Source organism: Natator depressus, chromosome 3, assembly GCF_965152275.1.
Source record: "Natator depressus isolate rNatDep1 chromosome 3, rNatDep2.hap1, whole genome shotgun sequence".
NCBI lineage: Eukaryota > Metazoa > Chordata > Testudines > Cheloniidae > Natator > Natator depressus.
This window is the reverse complement of record NC_134236.1, coordinates 7619955-7635042: the sequence shown is the minus strand read 5'-3', so window position 1 is coordinate 7635042 and position 15088 is coordinate 7619955. Positions and strand designations below refer to the sequence as shown.

The 15088-nt window shown below is 52.8% G+C and overlaps 1 protein-coding gene across 4 annotated transcripts; it reads left to right on the top strand.

Moving 5' to 3' along the window:
• Nucleotides 1-379: 379 nt before the first annotated feature.
• LOC141983731 (brain and acute leukemia cytoplasmic protein-like) lies at nt 380-14620 on the top strand. Of its 4 annotated transcripts, XM_074946757.1 has the most exons (5): nt 3225-3878; nt 5751-6251; nt 9882-10072; nt 10655-10725; nt 13299-14620. In XM_074946757.1, the coding sequence occupies exons 2-5, from the start codon at nt 6065-6067 to the stop codon at nt 13345-13347; spliced, it is 498 nt and encodes a 165-aa protein (XP_074802858.1). In that variant the 5' UTR covers nt 3225-3878; nt 5751-6064; the 3' UTR covers nt 13348-14620. The 4 variants fall into 4 exon arrangements, 2 of the variants coding, with proteins under 2 accessions (XP_074802858.1, XP_074802859.1); XR_012638485.1 differs by lacking the exons at nt 3225-3878; nt 10655-10725 and adding an exon at nt 380-691; XR_012638486.1 differs by lacking the exons at nt 3225-3878; nt 10655-10725 and adding an exon at nt 920-995.
• Nucleotides 14621-15088: the final 468 nt, after the last annotated feature.

The following is a 15088-nucleotide window of genomic DNA, read 5'->3' as shown; positions in this document are numbered from 1 at the left end:
AGGGATGCAGGGCCACTGACTGAAATCTGACCCGGCAGTGACCCTTGACGTGAGAGCGGCTCAGCTGTACAAGCCATGAGAAAAATTTGATGGGTGGAGGCACCCCCGGGAGAAGGCTCACAATCGGGGCTCTGAATGCTGCTAGCTTTTGATTTCGTTGCTCTTTTCTGAGTTGCCTCACTCTTTTCTTCCCGCTGTCAGTTTGTATTCCCTCGGCGCCTCTCTGACACCTAGATCTTCCATCCCCATTTCATCCTCATGCATAAAGATGGATCTGTAAGGCTCAGCCTTTCTTCTCCTTTCTCTGCCTTCCGTGCATTTCGTGATCACTGTCTGACCTGACTGCAAAATGATTTCCCTCTGCTCTCCTGCTGCGAATTGAGGGGAACGCTCTGTACCCAGCTAAACCAGGCGCTGCTGACAAGGCAAACGCTGCTGCAACGTATGGGTATGTCCAAAGCACCTCCGCGGTGACTCGTGTGGGAAAGGATGATGCAGTTAGCATTGAAATGCCACTGGCAGCTGGCCCGGCTCAGAGGCAGGAGAGAATCTCATGGATTTCATGCCGTGCTATTTCTCCAACATCACGCAGCAAAGAAGAGAGCGAAGCGGCCGTGCACAGAGCAGGAGCTGCAACACGCCCGCTGCCTGAGGAGGCTTTCTCGGACAACGCAGCAGGGACCAGAACAAGGTCAGGATGTGGCGTCACAATTATTTTCCTCCTGCAGGAGGCTCAGGGAACAGAACAACATTTGCCCTCCCTGCAGGTGGGTTTTACAGCTCGAGGCTGGAAGCTGAGTAGCCTGCAGCAGCTATTCCTTTGCACCCCAGGCGGGCCAGATCCTGACATTCAAAAGCTGGTGGATTGAAGATTGAACCCTGCCCTGAATCATTAAGATTGAACCCTGTCCTGCTCCCTCAGTGTTTGGGTCCAAACGCTGTGAACCGTCCGATTTGGATCCGCTTCTGTGTAAGGTCCTTGCATAGCCCATGGGGTGAGCACACCTGGGAATCTGCACTGTGTTTATCCTCTTACCACCCCAGAGGCTGGGCAGGGCTGGGATCTCCATGGTGCAGACAGGGAACTGAGGCCCAGACACTCAGTGAGCTGTCCAAGCACACATGGCGTCTGTGGTAGAGGAGGGAACTCGAACCCAGGTCTCCCCCACACCCTCTGCTGGTGCTCTTCCCACTGCATCGTCCTTCCTGCAAGGAGCCAGCTGGCTTCTGCAGTGGTGCACATGTAACCAGCTGTTCCGTGTTACAGCCCATGTGTCAGGACACATGTCTGACGGCTCCCGCTCCCGGCAAGGGACGGGATTCCTTTAGCTCCAGCTGTGAGGCTCATGCTCTTGGAGCTGCGGAGTCCAGGTTCACGCCCTAGGCATGACCGAAATGCCAGGCATTACACCCACGCTCTCCGCTTCGAGGAAAAAGGGGTGGTTGTGTATCAATCAGTCCCAACCCCTCTGATCAGTCCAGATGCTGGCGCAGCCGGAGGCTCCGTCAGCTTCCTCCTTTTCTTTCCCTGTTTGCTTTTCATTCCCGAGTCAGGGCGTTTCATAGGCAGAGGGATGATTCCTTGTCCCGTGCATTTACTTCCTGACATGGGGCTGCCTGGCTCTTGGCCAGCACCGTGCTGCGTTCCTTAGCAATGCCGGTGCTGCAGGCCACAGACGCACTGTGCTCGAGGGATTGGAGAGGGGCAATGCGGGGAGTTCTCTGCCATGGACAATGGCTGTGCCCCGACCATAAGTATCACGAGACATCGAAGTCCCAAATGGAGCCTCTCAGGGCTAAGGGCTAACTGGCGGATTTGCAGCAGGTTTTTTTCCGGGACGTCCGCTGGCGGGGGCTCCTGGATACCCAGGTTCTTCAGACAGGGCACCCGAGCCCAAGCACGTGGAGCCTGGGATGAAAGCAGGGGGCAGCTTCCTTTAGCCTGGCCTCCCCTTCTGGTACAGGGCAGGATAGAGAGATCACTTCTCAGGTGCTAATGCCTCTCTCCTGGCAGACAGAACCGAAGTTGGTTGCCGTTGCTGGGTATAGAAGTGGACGGAGACCTGGCCATCCGGGGGAGGATTGCCGGGGCTGCCAGGGCTAAAGGGTGACTTGCCAGTGACTCCCAGCTGGGAGGCACTGGATCTCGTGAAGAAGATGAAGGGTTCTGGGGAGGAAGCCTCCCTTGCAGAAACAACGCAGGGGCCTGCAATGTGGGTCTTTGTCCCTGCCTTCTCCTGGCTGGCACTGGAGGGGAAGGCTGACCTGGGGCTAGCGTGGGATTTGGGCGACCTGCTGTGGCACGGGTGACCTGGGGGCAGTCACTCTCAGGCTGTCTCTGTGCCTCAGTTCCCCATCTGTACTGTGGGGATCACAGCCCTGCCCTGCCTCCCGGGGGCACTGTGAGGGTAAATACAGTAAAGACTCGGGGGTGCTCAAGTACTACGGTCATGGGGGCTGGAGAAGCACCGGAGCGTGGCAGGTACTTGCCTTAAAACAGTGTCTAGATCTCTGGGGGTCCCTCCACTCTGCCGCAGGAGGTGTGACTGCCGCACACGCAGCCGCACCTGAGCGAGTTCGGCTGGAGCCGTGTAAGGGCGGGTGGCAGCACCGGCTAGCGCTCCGGTCCAGTCCTGCTCAGGGCCCCGGGGACGTCCGTGGGCTGCTCTCCTGTGCCACGGTGGCTACACCGCTGCGTTTAGCAAACTAGCTCGGTGTGCCGACCCCTGCTGCCCCGAGTGCAGTGCAAACAGAGCCTAAGATGTGCCACGCCACGAGTCGCCAGCCAGTCCCAGGCCTGCGGCGCTCGCCCAGCCTCACCCCAGCCCCTCCGTTGTTTGGCACCCTCCCATTGCACCAGAGAGACGTCAACCCTCCTGCTTCAGGGCATAAACCAAACTAAGTGCTGGGGGTCAGGAGGAAAGAGCCCCCAGGGGCAGGTTGCCCCATCACTGCTGACTGCAGGATTTCTTCCCCCGTCCTCTGAAGCAGCTGGTGCTGCCCCTTGTCGGAGTGGAGGACCCTGGCCTAGATGGAGCTCAGGTCTGATCCAGTCTGGGAATTCCTGGTTCAATCCCATCTAAAATTAGGGCTCGATCCTGCAGGTGCTCAGTGTTTTCACTAGTAACGCTCAGTACAGACAGTAGTAACGGTAACTGGCACCATGCCTGGGGGTGAGCACAGGTAGAATCTAGGCCTGAGAATGCTGGACGGGAGCTTCATCTCTGCAGACATTAAGCACCTGCCTCACTTCTGGGGCTATGCTGAAATGTGCGTATTGATTGTTTAACCTCCGTACTGCAGCAATTCCTAAAGGGGCCAAGCAGGGCCCAGTCCCAGTCCCAAGCAGCTAACCAGCTAATATATAATATCACTTTATCCATCACTGCAATGCAGCCCCCTCTGGGATGAACCCTAGCAGCTTTTGAACAAGATACACCAACACTGCAGTAGATTTAGATCCAAGAAGGGAAGAAAAGATCACAAAGCATTCTCTGCAGACCTAGGCATTCATCGTAGCATCTCATATCCGAGTCTTCCACTAACGTCTCCCGGTTTCTTAGTATTTTACAACAGCTGGATTGACCCATCTAGAGTGAGGCACTACAAACCAATGGCTCACTCTGCACATGCTGCTCCTTGAGTGATGCTAGAGCAGACGTCACTGGGTCCTGCTTCAGCACCTCCTCCAGCTGCAGCGAGCATCGCGCTGGTGCTGCAAATTGATCCCAGCGCAGGGGGCTGCTGAGGTGTCGAGCACCGAGGGCTTGAGGAGATGCAGGAGTGAACAGGAGGGACAGAGCACAAAGCAGCTGCCTCTGTGGCTGGAGAGAAGCAGGGAACAGAACCAGAGAAGCAGCTTCTCCAGCACCGATAAGGTCAGAGAAAAATTGTCCTTAACACGACCTCCGGCCGGGGATCACTGCAGGAGGCAGAGTTTCTTCGTGGGAGCGAGCAGGGAGAATGGAGGGGTTGGTTTGCTGGCACTGTCTCTGCTCAGCTGGGCTGCCCCAAGGGATGTGGTGCAGAATCTCAAGGCTTTGCTGGTTTGCTAGACACTGACAAAGTCCTCAGGATCTCTGAACTTTTCGATTCCTGGGGTGTGTGTGTGAGAGTGTGTGTTGCACACACACACACACTGTTACTGCTGTTTATCTGTGTTACAGATGTGCAGACACGCTGTAAAAACACAGTCCCTGCCCTGAAAAGCTCGAAACCCATTTGAATGAGTCCCTGTGGATTTCCCATTGCATCTCCTCAACTCCAAGTCTGCCTTCAGGGGGATGCTCACTGCCGTGGACTGGTGTCCATGCACCGTCCTACTCCAGGCAGTCTTTTCCAGCCGGTAGGTCAGTGGACTGGAACTCAAGACTTGGGTTCTAATCCCAGCTTTGCCATTGACCCGCTGAGTGACCTGGAGCAATGGGCTTCCCATCTGTTTCCCCTTCCACCTCGATGCTAACAGTCAGCTTTCCAGGATAGAGACAGTCTCTTGGTAAGGTCTGTACAGTGCCTGGTGCAATCTTGGTTGGAGCCTCTAGGTGTTACCGTACTCTAAATAATAAAGTCACTTGGGAGGCTCCCATGTTAGGATGGGGGCCTTTGACGGTGATCTCTCTGGGGCAGGGACCACGCTTTGTCTTGTAACGCGCTAAATGACTAACGAAGCCACAGAGATGGGAGCTAGGGAGAGACGAGCTTTCAGTTCTGCAAAGCTCTCAGACTAATTGTTTGAAGATTCTCCAAGCTAGTTTGAGTCCCAAACCTTTTTCTCCCCTGCAATTTAAACCAATCCCCCATCGTCACCTAAAAAGGAGTCTCTAGCTGAAGGAGTTCTGGGGTATGGACTTGGAATAGACTGTTCCCTGCAAGGTTTGGCTGGCATCTGCTGCTTCCTCTCCGCACTGTATGTTGTCTGCACTCATTTCTTCTTTGAATATTCCTCTCGGCTCCATTCTCACATGCTCGCTCTGGATTTGCTTTCACTCTCTGTTCCTTTCCCCGCACTTGATTTCTTTCTCTCCCACCAGCTCTTTATCAAAGTCTTAGGATCTCTCTTTCAATCATTATCTGCTTCCACTCCAATTGTCACTGTATATTTTCACTGGTCTCTCCCCTCTGCTCCTTTTTGCAGCCTTTCCGTAGTGAAACACAAACCCAGTCAAACTGTGGAGGGGGCTGAGAGTTACATTTAGAAGGCTTAACCCATCCCCACTGAAAACGTACAGGCAAAGCAATGGGGTAGCACTGCCTCCTGGATGCTGCAGATTAATTATTAATTTGGATTTCGGCAGCGCCTGGAGGCAGAAAAATCGTAAATGTCACGGGCTGCTCAGGGGTGATTCGGAAACCAGGAGAAGGGTCCAATTCTGTAAGTAGATACTTCCTAATAAATAGCAACCCCAGATCTAATAGAGATTCGCGGGTGCCTTGATTGCATGGGTGCCCTCGTGCATGACAGGGAAATAGGGATAAACTGGACAGAGATTCTAAAACCCTCTAGGTTTTTTATTCCCCCCCCCACCGTTAGTAATTTGCCAGCTGCAGCAGCTCAGTGCCTGCTGGGCTCAGTAATTGCGGCTCTTCAGATCTGCTAGGACAGCCCCAAACTGCACATTTATTTCATAGAGAAGCTTCCCAGCAATAGGGCCAGCCAGGGCTACACTGTGGTTAATGTTTTGCCGGTCTCTAGTGAACTGAGTGGTTGAATGACAAAGACAATGCCTATCTCTTTTATTTACCCCTTTCAGGTGCCTTCCAGGCAAGGATCCAACTCATAGACCAGCTGAAGGACCCTAGCCCCTGGTCGGCAGTCCGGCCACCCCATTTCACAGCAGCTAACACACCCAGGGGTGGCTCTTCCCTTGACTGCAGTTGCAGGGGAGGGAACTTCCCAAGAGAGTTGGGTGGGAATAACTCTGGCTGAAGGAGGGGCTGGATCCCACTAGCGTGACACCCGGGAGGCAGGAAGATGCTCACAAAGGGTGGCTGAGGGACTCATTTCCCTGCCATACTCCGAGATGCTTGCTTGACGTGCCGTCAGTGACGCCAGTCAGCCCCTGCCATGGGCTGTGGGGGCAGCCGGACGGACGGCCTGGAGCCGAGGTACCAGGAGAACTGGACCAAAGAGACGGAGTCTACCTGGCTGATGAACACAGATGCCGACATCCCGCTCTCCGCCCTCCAGACCATCCCACAGGAGAGCTCCCCTGGGGCTGCCTTTGGCAGGGAGAAGAGCACGATGAACTCAGGTAAGACAGCAGGCCATGCTCAATGGCAAGGATAGGCGCCTGGCCCTCTGGGGCACCCAGTCATGCTGAGATACCTCTGAGGGTGGTGCCATGCCCAGAGGGTAGAACAGAGGTCCCCAAGCAGGGCTGGTCAGAGCACTTGCTGCTGGTGGCCTGCGGAGAGCGGGCTGTTTGCAGGGTGCTGGCCGCTCCGACAGGTCTCCAGAAGCTCAGTGGCATGGAAAGGAGCAGGGTATCTTTTAATGCCTTCCTACCGGCTGGTGCACGTGCCAATTGCTGTAGGTACAGCGGGGGGCCGGGTGGGCCAGGCGGATAGGAATGGGGAGCAGGTCCAGCCAACGGAGCGGAGGAGGGGCCCGCACGATGGTGAACGGGGGAGAGATGGAGGCCACAAGTCACTCTCTCTGAGCTGTGGTTTGCACCATGAACACGTTGTCCCCCAGTTTCGATAGGAGCCCCACCCTGGGGGTTGTGGATGGACAGGGTTAACGCTGTGAACGCCTCAGTCCAACCTGCCGTGCAGAGCAGGCCGCTGCCCACCTGCAGGGGATGTCCCTCGGGACAGAACGGTGTGAAGCAACAGCGACCCCTCGTGGTGCACAGTGCAAGCTGCAGCTTCTTGGTAACACTGGGGCAAACTCAGGCCAGGTGAGAGCCGCTATACCCACAGGCCTGCGATACCCACAGGCTGGATCCGTTCCCGGTCTCCCTGCTGCACGGCTTGATGGGAACAAACTGTGAGGTGTTTCGTATTGACATAATGCCTTATAGATTCATAGACTCCAAAGCCAGAAGGGACCGTTATGATCATCCCATCTGACCTTCTGTATAACATGGGCCAGAGAACTTCCCCCAGATACTGTGTGTTTGAATTGAAGTCTGGGGAATGGCTTGGTGAAAAGAAGCAGGGGAAAAAAAATCAGGCCTTTTAAAGAAGGGGGGGGGAAATGAAGGGGGCTATAAACCCAAGGTATCCCCCTTTCGCGGGAGGAGGAGTTGTGTGTTGTAAGGTGTCCCCTTGAGTCTGGCTTCCGCCATAAAATGAACATCAGCCTGAAAAATTTTTTTAGAACTTGCTGATCTGCTGTTGCTCAGGGTTGCCGCCATGGATATAGCTTGGCAATCAAATTTGGTAGCCATGTTTACAAGAATCCCTTGGAAAGTTGGTGAAATAAAACCTAAACTGGCCCCAGAAGCAAGAGGGGAAAATGAACCATCAGGGGAAACTCTGAGTATCAGTCCAGGAACTTTGATAGGGCTCCATTCTTATGTGCATCCGGGGTCTGAGCCAGAGCCCACTCAGGTCACCTCCAAGGATCTGCCCTCTAGACTGCAAGCAACAGTGATTCCCCATAGGAAAGCCATCCTACAGGCCATCTCTTACTGTGCTCTAACTCAGCCGGAGTCTGCACAGTGATGTGCGGCCAGGGGAGTGACCTTGCACTCCCTCAGGATTGCTACTGATACTTAAGGGTGTGATCTTGAGAAAAAGCCAACTAACTGTCAGATGAAAAACTCAGCACAGCCCATGTCCATACCCCCATGACTGTCTCTTCCTTAAGATGTCAAGCCCTCTATTAAATTTGCTGAGTCTCTGGGGGCTAGGAAATAAAGCTGCTTTCACTGGAGCAGAAAGGCAGCTTGAATACATGCCAGTTTCCTCCTAGCTTTGGTTTAGGCGAATAGGGGAAGTTTTGCTAATCCCATTACTTGGGGCATTTAGAACCAGACTAGACCAATCAGTAGCAAATGAGCAATTCTGACCAAGCCTGCACCAGTCCTAGAGAAAGGCGCAGATGAGGCCAGAGGTCTCGTCCATCTCGACGTGCTATGATTACATGAGTTCATTGAGTTCCGCATGAGTAGAGCACAGGAGAAAATGCACAAGATGCAGTATAAAGGAGGATAAAATACCCCTTTTAAGGCATCTACCGACAGCATGGTGCAAAGATTTGACCATTCCATGCAGATCTGTCCTGATCCTTAGATCTAATAAATAGCATGACCAGTCCTGGCACTATCCCTTAGCAGCCGTAATCATTTACAATAATTTTCACACCAAGTTACCCCACATCCTGATAGCAAGTGGTTCCTTTTGCTTCTGCTGAGAGCTCGGGGGCAGAATGTGTAATTCAGGGAAGAAAATGATCAGATCTGCGAGCTTTCCTGCTGAGAGGATTTCATGGCTTCTCTTCCCTGATCCCAGCCATAAAAATGAAATAAATCGACAGAGACACACTGTGTTCCATAGAGGTGCTGTATGTTTGATTCGGTTCATTGCATCCATATGCAGAGCAGCCGTGACAGCATAACTTGCAATGAGGCAGAACTTGTCAAACAATATTGCTATTACAGTGGCATGTTGGGGTTCCAATCTCGGTTGCGCCTCAGTTGTGCTAGGCCAGTGGTCCCCAAACTGTGGGGCATGCTTCCCTAGGGGGGCACGGAGGAATGCTCAGGGGGGCACGGCAGGGCTCAGGCCAGCCCCCATAGAGGGTGGGGAAGAAGTGCCATCCAGCCCACTCTGCCCCCAGTTCCACTCCAGGCCCCGCCCCCAGCCCCAATCCTAGTCCCTGCTCCCTCCCGGACCCGCTTTCGGCTGTGGCTCCGCTCCTCACCGTAGCCCCAGCCGCAGCTCCGAGCCCCACCCCCGACGACGGCCCCACTCCTGGCCACAGTTCCCAGCTCCTGATGGTGGCCAAGGCTCCGCCCCTGGTCCTGGCCCTGGCTCCCAACCGCGGCTCTGCACCCACTCCCAGCCTGGCCTCCCCACTGCAGCTCCCGGGGAGGGGGGACACAGACCGGGTAAGCAGGGGAGCGTGACCGAAAAAGTCTGGGGATCACTGTGCTAGGCCCTGCACATACACATAGCAATAGACAGTCCCTGCCCAGAAGATCTTGAAGCCTAATCAGAAAAAGGGTGGGGGAAGGGAAGTCTTGTGCCTATTTTATAGATTGGGAAACTGAAGCCCAAAGCGACAGTGAACATTTAAATCGATAAAAATAGAGGGGAAAGGCTTAACATAAACATCGCTCTCTGTCAAAATTATTAAAACAATCTGCAAAGCCTAGGTGTCATTTTATTTTGTAATTTTGAAATACAAAAATGGTTTTGAGTTTCATTCTATTTCCAACACTTCACGGCAAATGAACTCCAGACTGGTGAAAGTAGGGACTGTGCAAAGAATTCAAAGCTCATCGTGCTCTTCTACTGTGCAAAGAATTTGAAGCCAGATTTGAAGCTTTTGGCATTCCCTTTCGGCTTGGAGAGGGATCTCATTTCATACCAAAAAGTCATTTCAGCAAAATAGTGCCCATGCTGTGTTTTTGAAAGGGGCTTGTTTTCACTCAGAAATGGTCCTCTGTGTTTTAATTAAAAAGAACAGGAGGACTTGTGGCACCTTAGAGACGAACAAATTTGTTTGAGCATAAGCTTTTGTGAGCTACAGCTTATGCTCAGATAAATGTGTTAGTCTCTAAGGTGCCACAAGTCCTCCTGTTCTCTTTGCGAATATAGACTGATACGGCTGCTACTCTGAAACCTGTGTTTTAATTGTGAGCCTTCATTTTACATTAGCGGGAAGCATAACTTTGAATTGGCTCAAAAAGTATTTCTTCGTTTTCCATTAGGAGATTTCTTTGACGATGGGATTCCTAACCCAGCGCAGGCCTACTTGAAAGTTTGCTCTGTGACGTCTGATTTGTCCTTGAATGAAGCCAAAGCTCCAGCTGGTGGAAGTCAAGTAACCCACAAGCCATTGAATAGACTCTCGCCCTCTGGAACAACAGTGCAGAAAAAAAGTGTGCTCTGTCCTGAGGAGGTGAGGTTGTTTCATAGGACGGAGGTGGGCTTCACCAGGAGATGCATGGGTAACTTCTCAAGAGATAGACCATGGGTTCGTTTTTTCAGTAGGAGGAGCTCCTCCCTCTGTCAGCACCGACCGCAGTGCCCCAGTATGCTGTGAGGAGCAGAGCGAGGTGGAAAATGGTTTCCCCATCCTGCAAACAGTCGAGATTTCAAAAAAATGTTCAGTTCCACATTAGGACGAAACTGAGACCTTCTGAAATTTTTCACAAACAATGAGGGAGAGCAAGAGAGCCCAGAACACTCACCAGGGATGTGATAGATGCAGGTTCAAGTCCCTGCTTTGCAGGAAGGTGTTGAATCGAGGTCTCCCACATCCCAGGAGAGGGCACTAAACCCCAGGCTACAGAATCAGTCTTGGCGGGCCTCTCAATAGGTTAGTTGCACATTATAGAAATCACAGCTCCGACAAGAGAGTCACTGACTCTATCCGTTAGGAAACTCACCTGAGATGTGAGAGACGTGAATTACGGCACTCCCCACATCCCCAGGGAGTGCTCTAACTATGGGGTTGTTGGCCTCTCTCTTTCTCTCTCAGATTTTGAGCAGAAATTCCATCCTGGACCTGAGAAACCTTCCAACGCAACCCTTTGCTGGGAAAAATTCCAGGTGTGATGAATTGTCATTTCCAATTAAAAAAATGTTTCATCAATATATTCTTGACCAGCTGTAGTTCGTCAGCACTGTGTGGAGGGATGTACCTACTTGTAGATGGGGTGGAGGGAAGTGACCGTGTGCTATGATGCAAGTGATGGGGGAGGATCCTATCTCTATGGCTCAAGGTGACCAACCTCCTCTCTCCAAGGGAGCACATTTCTAGCTGGAATTTTGAACAACACCCGACTCTTTCGGGAGACCTAGCAAACCCTGAAACATAAGCTTGTCAGACAAACTTCACCTCCACCGACTTCCATCAGTCCGTCTAATGGCCTCCTCTTCCAGATGTTGCCCAAGGTCCCCCGGGAGCTAGACACAGAAATTTAAATCTAGGCCAGGCAAAATGTGCCTAGAGGTACAATTGTGCCGTTTCTGTAGGCTGGGGTAGGGGGAGACACAGAGAGAAAAGAGGTACTATAACAGTTAATCTACTCCAGCATTAGTGAGTCACTTCATATCCCCGCTTTCCCACATCTGTCACACAACCCCCAGCACTCCTTGATGTCCCAGGCATGTGCCTTCAGTCCACAACCCTTGCTTTTGTTACTGCCAGGGGTATGCTCCTCCCAAATACTTGATGACTCCAAGAGCATCCTCTTCAAGTTCCCCATTTCGAAAGGAGGTTCATGCTGGTGCCTGACACCCATGGCAGATGGAGCTTTTAGCTGTCCCTAAACCAGGTCCAGCAAAGGCAGCTGGAGCGCAAACTTCCCCCCGTGCACGTGTAAGGTAGTGCCAGGCTGCAACCACTGTCTGCTCTGCAAGACGCACCCATTCCACTGTCACCTTGTCCTCCATGGGTCTGTTCCGTGCACCTGCCCTGTCTTGTGTCCCACCCGGACTGTGAGCTCTTTGGAGAAGGGACCATCTTCTTGTGATTCATTTTCGTACAGCGGACTCCTCTTCCCTGACCACAGCCATTACGTGCTACCATAATGCAAATAAACTAAGGTAAAAGCTCCCCCGTTCTGGGGAGTCTGACCCAGGGGAAAATGCATGAGAGGGGAGTTCAGGCTCCGTGGCCCATTCATTCCTTGGCACCTCTGCTGAGATGGCCGACAAAGGGTCATAGAATCTGTAACGTCCCCCAAGAACTGGACTGAGGCCAATGTCTCACTTAGGCCACTGAACAGCCATCAGCTGGGGGCAGCTTTCAAGCACTGCTGTTTCCTGTGTGCTATTCAAACCATCCTCGTTAATTATTAGGTGAGCTCTTAGAGGCCCCAAAAGCTAGATCAGGGCCCCCTTGTGCTGGGAGCTGGACAAACACAGAGTAAGAGGCAGGCCCTGCCACAAAGGCAAGTCAGACAGAGTGAGAGGGGAAGCAACTTGTCCAAGGTTATGCCTCAGGTTAGTGGGAGAGCAGGGACTAGAACAGAGCTCTGCTGAGTTCCAGTCTGGTGCCTCACCCATGAGATTGCACTGCCTAGTGCCTAGGGGCTGCTATGCTCCAGGACAAGCACTCTGGAGGGCAAGACAACCTTGAGAAACTGGAGAATCAGTCTGAAAGCAGCAAGAGAAAAGTCAGTAAAACGAGGGCAAAGTACTGCACTTAGGAAGGAAACGTCAAACGCAAACCTACACAATGGGGAATAATAGACGAGGGGGTCGTACTGCTGACCAGGATCGGGGGGGTACAGTGGGTCACACGCTGAATACGAGTCAGCAATGTGATGCAGTTGTGAAAAAGGCTAATATCCTTCTGGAGTGTATTGACAGGAGTGTCCCATGTAAGACAGGCAATAACTGTCTTGCTCTGCTCAGCACTGGGGAGGCCTCAGCTGGAGCACTGTGTCCAGTTCTGGGGGCCGCACACTGGGAAAGAGGTGGACAAATGGGAGAGAGGCCAGAGGAGAGCAACACAAATGAGCGAAGGTTGAGAAAACCTCACCTGTGAGGAGAGGTTACAAACACTGGGCCTGTTTAGTCTTGAGAAAAGAAGCCTGAGGACGGACCTGGTAACAGAATTCACATCTGTTCAGGGCTCTTACAAAGAGGACAGTGAGTGATGGTTAGTCGTGTCCGCTGAAGGCAGGACAAGAAGCAATGGGATGAATTTGCAGCAAGGGAGAGTTAGGTTAGACATTAGGAAAACTTTCTAACTCTACGGGGAGTTCAGCTCTGGAACAGGCTTCCCAGGGAGGTTATGGAATCCCCGTCACTGGAGGTTTTTAAGAGCAGGTTGGACAAACCCCTGTCAGGGCTGGTCTAGGTTTACTTGGTCCGCTTCAGCGCAGGGGACTGGTCGTGATGATTTCTTGAGGTCCCTTCTACCCAACTTTATTCCATATGATTCCATATCCCATTAGCACCTATCAACGCCCCAATATCTCCAGTCCCCACCCCGCACCTCTACCTTTTGCTTATTTGTTTGTAACCAGAAGAGGCCACTGGTCTGGCTGAATTCTCTCCATAATACGCTACATTCCGGCCACGTGGAATCATCCGGCTGCCTTGGTACCATTGCTGGGGGGCCTGGACTGGCATGGCACCAATGATTAACCTTCCCTCTCCTTCCTTTCCAGACCAAGTGGTGATCCAACCGCATGGCCAACAAGCAAGTCACCATCATGATGACGCAGAGCATCCAGCAGATCGACACATCAGGGAGAATCATAGGGACCTCCTGCACCACCTATGGGCTGGCAAACCCTGTGGGGGAGAAAGGAAAAGCCTAACTCCGATCTTACATCAATGTTTGGGCTCTGACAGGCATCATGTGGGCTAGCAGCAAAGACCACCTGCCCTGACCCAGTAGGAGACACATTAACACTCCTTCCATCTTGATAGGCTCCTAGAATAATCCCTCCCAGTGCTGTATGCTTTGGTTCAGGTCCCTGGTGCCTACTCAGCCCATTGGTGTGTGTTGGGGGGCATGTGCACAGACTGCTATTGATCTCTGCATAGCAGGGCTTATCCCTAGCTAGCTGACTCCATGAGACCCACTGCCTTTTGAAGGAGTCTCTGCAGAGCCCAAAGATCTGAGGAGCTAGACAAGGCTCCCCGCCCCGCCCAATTCCTGCCTAGGAATGATCCTTGGACGGATGGACGAGAGGACAGAATTGCACTAGCAAGCTCTGCTGCCAACAGCCAAGCACCACCATGTGGTCAGCTCTGCAGTTCTTCTCCTTGCAAGGGATATTTCTTGGGGAGGAGCCCCCCTCCCAGGCTGTGGTTTCCCTTTGCAAAAGCAAGGAAGAGTCTGTCCCCTTCCCCAAGAGAATGGGGGCAGCTGGATGCTGGCCTTCCACACACCGGAGGCTCCAGGACTGGGGACTCCATTCTGCATCACACGTCACCAGTAGCTAAATTCTGGCTGCAAAATCTACACTAGAGAGGAGGATGTGAGAGATGGACAGAACACAGCTGGTTTTTCAAAGCCCCGGTGGACACTGGCTTGTACGCTGAACCAACCCGGACTTTGATGATAATTATAGCACTTCCACAGAGCCGCTCTCCGAACTAGACCCACCTTTTAATCTTTGCTAGTCAACACTTGTCTGTAACCAAGGTGCGAAACGCTCATTAGCACTCCCTCAACCCTCTGGGGCCAGATCTGTCGCTGGGGGAATTCGGCTTACCTCCACTGCAGTCAATGGGGCTGGGCCAATGTGCACCAGCTGAGACAGAATGACTGGCTTTCTCCACTCTGCAGTCAGTCACAGCTCTATTAGGATCTGCCCAGTGCCCTAGAAAATGCTGGTACTAGACAGAGAGATCAGAGAGATGAAGGCTGGGGCTCTCATAGGGAACTAAGGTCCCTCCCAGTGAAATTCAACTCCCTTAGGCCCTTTGAATCTCTCAGCCAAGGCCCCTGCCCCAAGCACCATACAATCCAAGAGCTTGATCCTGCAATCGCTGTCCACCAAGCACCGTGCTTAATGCTATGAGGGGTCTCCTGGACAGTGCAGTGCTCCTGGAGTCAAGCGTTTGCACAGCTTGACTCCAGGATCTCCAGCCCTAAGGATCTCGACGAGAGGTGGGGGAGTGGGAGTGGGGGTGGGGAAAGGAGAATGAGGATTGATACGGTATGTTGGTGTGATCCCTTAGGGCTGTAACGTGCATGTCTTGGTTGGTCCATTTGAAAGTGGCTGTGGATCATATATGGAACTCCACCCATTTGTATCTGGGTGAGAGCGCCAGCTTCTGGGCAGCTGCTCCCTGGCTTGGAGACCTGGGCTGCACAGGCCCTAGAGAAAGCAAAGCCTTCTGATCATGGGGCAATGTTTTGGGCCAGGGGAGAAGGCAGGAGGTGAGGATTTAACAGGAGCGAGGGAACTGGGGTCAAGAAGGAGGTTGATGCATTGGAGAGGGG